At 43.0% G+C, this 5,850-nt stretch overlaps 1 protein-coding gene across 1 annotated transcript in view; it reads left to right on the top strand.

Annotated features, from left to right (window-relative positions):
- Nucleotides 1-916: 916 nt before the first annotated feature.
- Erich6 (glutamate rich 6) overlaps nucleotides 917-5,850 on the top strand; it is a 24,959-nt gene continuing 20,025 nt past the window's right edge. The window contains 2 exon segments of the mRNA XM_028763591.1: nucleotides 917-1,442; nucleotides 1,988-2,045. Coding sequence (XP_028619424.1) covers nucleotides 917-1,442; nucleotides 1,988-2,045 — 584 coding nt within the window.

The raw sequence follows: 5,850 nt of genomic DNA, 5'->3' as shown, positions 1-5,850 counted from the left end.
TCCAAAGGCATCACACTGCAGCTAAACCCAGTACTTCCATGTCCCTACTGCAGTGTTCCCAGTGGTCTTTGGACGAAATATGTCTAAAAGTACAAGCCACTCACTATTCCATATTCAGCAATATTCACAAATATCTTAAAGGGATCGTTGTTCCCAGTTTCCCTCCCAGAAATAGGCTAACAGAAGTCAAGTGACATTGCAGAAATCACACATAGTGACTCATAGACCTGACCCTGGGCATCTAATGAGTGAGTCAACCAGATGTCTACCATGTTTTCCTGGATACCATTTTTAGTATATGCAAATATTTCACAAAAAATAATTTAAAGTACCTTGAGTTAAAACAAGGCCCCCCAAAACAAAGAGTGACATGCGGTGGCCAGATATCGCAGGTGTTTTCTATTTCCAAAGCAAAAGGATGGCTCAAGGAATCAACCAAACTAGGGCTAGAGCAACCCAAAACATCTCAGCAACAAAATATATAGGATGCCAAAAAAATCTCACTAAGCAACATAAGGAATCATAAGATGTCAAACTACAGACCAAACGCTGGTATCTAATATTGTAAACAGAGTTTTACTGGAATTTCCAATAGGCATCTTTTTACTAAAAATCAAATTCCAGGGCTCCCTCCGATGCCAAATGACATTGTAGGTATCAAACCTCTTAAAAAAGCAAGAAGGGCTGGCTCCAAGGAAAGGGAGGTTGCCTCTCTGCTGGCTGAGAGAGGTTCAGAGACCTAGAGAGCAAAGGCAGAAAGCTTAACGCTGGGTGGGAAGTGGGGGACCACCCACCACCGGGAGCGCTAAAGGGGTCCTGTGGCTTTAAACCCCCCCCCCCAAGTCGGAGGTTGCCCTGGGAGACAGACGCTCAACAACAGCGCTCCAGGGTCGCGTGCTCGGGGCTGCCCGCAGACATGCGCCCACGTCAGGGAGCGCGGAAGCCTGGAAAGAAGGATTCAAAGTCAAAGGAGCTAAATGAAGCCTCGAAGGGGAAAAGGGAGATTGTGGAGAAAGAGAAGGCGCAGAGGACGCAGGAAGCGGAGAGGGAGCTGGAGGAGCAGTGGGAGCAGTGGGAGCAGTGGGAGCAGGAGGAGCAGGAGGAGCAGGAGGAGCAATGGGATCAGGGAACGGAGGGGGAGCAGGGGGAGCAGGGAGCTCAGGGGGTGCCAGGGAGGGATGATGGAGCCGGCAAGCAGCAGCAAAGCCTGTTCCCGGAGTCGTTGAAAGAAGATGACATCTGGAAGGCCATGGAACTCAGTGAAGCCTTTAACGAATCACTGGAATTTCGTCCCCGCATAATTAGCGTGGTCAGCCCCAGCCTGAGCACTACACCCCCGCCCAGCAAGGTGTCCAGCCCTTCTTGGAGCGAAGAGGAGCCTCTGCCGCACAGCCGCAGCGAGGGCTCGCCTTCTGCTTCCAGCAGCGCCTCAACCCACAAAAGTAGCGTTGGGCTTCTCCTCCCTAAGCATCCTGGCCTGAATCAGGGGCCGGTGCTTCCCCCTCTCCCTTTGTTGCCCACAGCACTTACACTATCAAGTATTGGCTGAGTGCTATGATGGCTCCCTAATGTAGGATATAAGGGAAATCCTTTAGTAAAAGTAAAAGCTGGGAGCTGGGATCACTCCTGGGGCACTAGCGACTGTAGGGTGCTGAACTACTTACTGAAGCAGTTCTGCCGTACTATGCAGCTCTCTCCTGGGCACTGATTGAACTTCTTTGCTGGAATCTCTGTCTTACTTTAAAAGGAAGCAGAGCATTTAGAACAAGCTTCTTGAACTCCAAGTTCACATTTTACTGTGGGTGTATCTTAACAGTTGGGGAAAGGTGGTGTCCTTGTGCATTCTAGGATATTTTGTTTATCAGCATACACAAATCATAACACACACCCCTGTGACAACCACACTGTTTAAGCCCTGGGGACAAAATTTTCCTTAGAGAAGCCGTGGCATGGAGTGGTTGAACTGTTTTAATGTTTCGTTTGACAGGCTATCCCAAAATCTTTCAAACATTTAAGAAAGACTTGTCTGAAGTGACTGTTGATAGGTAAGAAAATGTTTTCAATTGTCAGTATTTTTGAAAGCAGATAATGTTTACCCTTTTAGATAGACTTGTTATAAATAACGCAAGGAACTTACAACTCACTTACACTTTGGTTTTCCCAAGCATGCTAGTGCATGCTGTAATCCCAACATTCCAGAAGCTGAGGTAAGAAGATCCTAAATTCCAGGCCACACTATCTGACTTAGCACGAATCAGAAAATGTAAAAACAAACAAACGAAATCCCTCACATTAGCAGACACTTTATAAAAGATAAAGATGACGGTCCTGTCTTCATCTTATTACCCAGTTGTAAGTATCTGCTTATCAATGTGGTGCAAAGTAAGTATATACTATGCAGACAATAATAAGTGGTGAAGACAGAAGATGACTCAATAGTTAAGGGAATAGACTGAGTTGAGTTTTCAGCACCCACCTGGGACATCTCACAACTGCCTGTAAAATAACTCCAGCACCAGCAGGATCTAAAGCCTCTGGTTTCAACAGGCACCTGCACTCACATGTACAGCATCCCCCTCCTGACCCCCACTCCCTACCACAACACACATACACGCACACGCACACACACACACCTGGGACAGAATGCTTATGTTTTTATCCATTTAACTCAAATTTCTAATGAAAGCCTGTGGTAGAAAAAAAGTTATAGAATACGAACATATAAAATTGAAAATCTCCACATCTCTTTCCTGACTCACCAAACATAGTTAACATAATGTTAGCAGTCTGGATTTTCCTTCTGAGTGTGTGTGTGTGTGTGCGTGTGCGCGTGTGTGTGTGTGTGTGTGTGTGTGTGTGATACATGTTTCCATGTGTCTATGTTAATGCATAGGCCAGTGATCACCTGAGGTATTATCTTTAGGTGCTGTTTTATAGGCCTAGAGGTCAGCCACTATGTTAGACTAGCTGGCCAGCAAAACCCAGGGATCATCCATCTCTACCTTCCCACTGCTAGGATTACAAATGTTAACTCCCTTGCCCAGCTTTTTAAGATGTATTCTGGGGATGGGGTTGGGGGTGGGGGGTGGAATTCACAGCCTTGTGTTTGCAAGGCAAGCATATTACCAGCTAAGCTACCTCTCCACCCCTTCAACTGTAATTTTAAAGAACGTTTTGACTTGATTATTAAATTCTGACTTAAATTTAGGCTTCCACTCTTTTTTTTTTTGGGTGGGGGGTATTTATATTACTTTTAATTTCCTAGGATTCCAAATTATAAAGAATTTGAACCTCTACTTTTTGGTTTGTCTGCATTAGTGACAGTTTATAAAATATTAACACTAAATCCACTACCACTTTTTTCTATCTCTTCTCATTTAGTTTTTCTAATTAATGACAAATATATAGAGAGAGGTGGGAGAGAAGGAAATTACACTAGCTACATGTTCATATAAAATTATATTACTTTGTAGTGTTTATATTATATTACTTTTATAACATATTATTGTTTTGTTAACTATAATTGATCTTTGGGTACAAAGCAGTACTTTGGGTACAGTTTGCTTTTAAAAATTGAAAGATAATAAACATACTCAATTGCATGCTAAGAAGCCAAGATATTAGATCCAAGGCCAAGAGCATGAAATCTGATGTTAGGAAATTCTCTTGTCTAAAAAATAAGATATTCCATTCAGTTGAGTTCCATTGCCTTCACTTTTTCTGGGCTAAGCCAGCAGGTTCAGTCCATTGATTCCCAACTTATGTTTTGCTCCTTTCTGTTTGCTGAGGAGATTCTTTGTTGTTGTTGGTGGTGGTGGTGGTGGTTTTTTGGCTTTTCGAGACAGGGTTTCTCTGTGTAGTCCTGGCTGTCCTGGAACTCACTCTGTAGACCAGGCTGGCCTTGAACTCAGAAATCTGCCTGCCTCTGCCTCCCAAGTGCTGGGATTAAAGGCGTGCGCCACCACTGCCCGTCAAGGAGGAGATTCTTTAGGTAAATTTTTTTTCATGTAGTTCTTGTGAATACTCAAATCTCTAAAGTCTTGTCTGCCTGGAAATGTCTCCATTTTACCACCAAGCTTTTAATTATTATATTACTAATGCAACCTAGCATCACAGACTATGTTTTAAAGCAGTGTCCTTAAGAGGTTGCCTCTTTGCTTCCTGGGATCCAGTCTTGGGGATCAGTCTGTCTCCCAAACCTTTCTGATTTTCATTTCCTCCCCATTGTCTCTCTTCCTCCCTTCTGAACTCACACTGTGCCTGTTGGTAGGATTCTCCATCATTCTTCTTTTTTATATTTTCAGTGTCTTGGAGATTTTTTGATGTTTGAACGTTGGTGTATGGCCTGTGTACAGACATTTTTATTCTGTGATTCATGGCTGTAATTCTGAGAAGCAGTTACTATTGCTGTCCAGAACACTTTCTGATTGTTCTTTACTATCTTTGAAGGCCCAATAATATATTAATATGTCATGATAATGTACTTTTATTCCTCTCGCCTTGATCTCTTTCTTTTCTGTTATCACTTATTTTTAAGTAACGACAATCCTTAGTCACAAATGAATGACTGGCAGGCAGCTAAAATGAGACCTTCCTACAGGGAGCACTTCACTTCTTTAAGGTGGGAGGGCTCACAGGAACCCTGGGCAGGTGAGGGGAGAATACCACAGCTGTATCCTCATTGGTCTGTGACCCCAGCATTAGTAGAGTTAAGAGAAGAATGCTATATTTTGTGGTTAAAGTTCTTTATGGTGGGATGCTCAGTCTGTCTGTCTGCTCTCCCTCCTTCTCTCCCTCACTTCTTTCTTTCTCCTTCCTTCCATTCATCCTTCCTCACTTTCTTTCTTCCTTCCTTCCCTCCTTCCCTCCCTCCTTCCTTCCTTCCTTCCTTTCTTTCTTTCTTTCTTTCCTTGAGCTTGTTGAATCAGTAACTGTGTTCTCTGTTTCTCATTCAAGGGGAACGCTGCCCAGGTATATGACCATTTTTCAACAGCCACAATAACAACAAGCTGTTCTTTCCCTTCCTTTAGAAATAAAGCCACTGGGGCTGGAGAGATATCTTGGTGGTTAAAAGTACTTGCTGCACCTGCACAGGATTCAAGTTCAGTTTCTAGCATCCACATAGTCCCTAACAAACATCTGTCACTCTATCCAGTTCCAGATGCCCTCTACTGGTTTTCAGGGGCACCAGGCCCACATGTGGTACACATGCATACATGCAGGCAAATCACTAACACACACACACACACACACAAACACACACACTAACACAAATTTTATTTAAAGAAAACTGATGCTGGTTGCTTCATATAAATGCAAGAGCAGGAGGCTTTAGGGGTTGGATCTTCCAAGATCATTTCTTGATTTACTAGCATGATAGCCACCATTCTGTCTTTTCTATGTTTGATTGCATGAAGATAGAAGTTTCTCATAAATTCCCTTTTGGAAAAACCTTCTCTTGTTTTAAGCTGGTGTATCCTCTGCTCTGGCTTTCCTCCTTCCAAAGAGCTAAGTATTACTTACATACCAATTAGACCATGTTTTTAAGGCTGGACATTTAAGAATCTGGTGTTAGTTTGTCTGTTTCAGTATAATCATCAAAGAGAAAGGACAGACGACTGTCTACTGAACTGCCATGTCGCTGTGGTTTTCAGCTATGTTATCTCAAGTCTATGGGAAGCTCCTCTTCCAGACAAGTTTCTTGTGTCTCATAAATCTTTCTAAGAAGATGCTTTAAAAGCTAAACACACACATACAAATATTAAAGTATTCTTTACTGACTTTGGTGAGAGAGAGAGAAAGAGAGAGAAAGAGAGAGAGAGAGAGAGAGAGAGAGAGAGAGAGAGAGAG

Source organism: Grammomys surdaster, unplaced genomic scaffold (assembly GCF_004785775.1).
Source record: "Grammomys surdaster isolate TR1022 unplaced genomic scaffold, NIH_TR_1.0 139, whole genome shotgun sequence".
Lineage (NCBI taxonomy): Eukaryota > Metazoa > Chordata > Mammalia > Rodentia > Muridae > Grammomys > Grammomys surdaster.
This window is presented reverse-complemented; position numbering and strand designations above follow the sequence as displayed.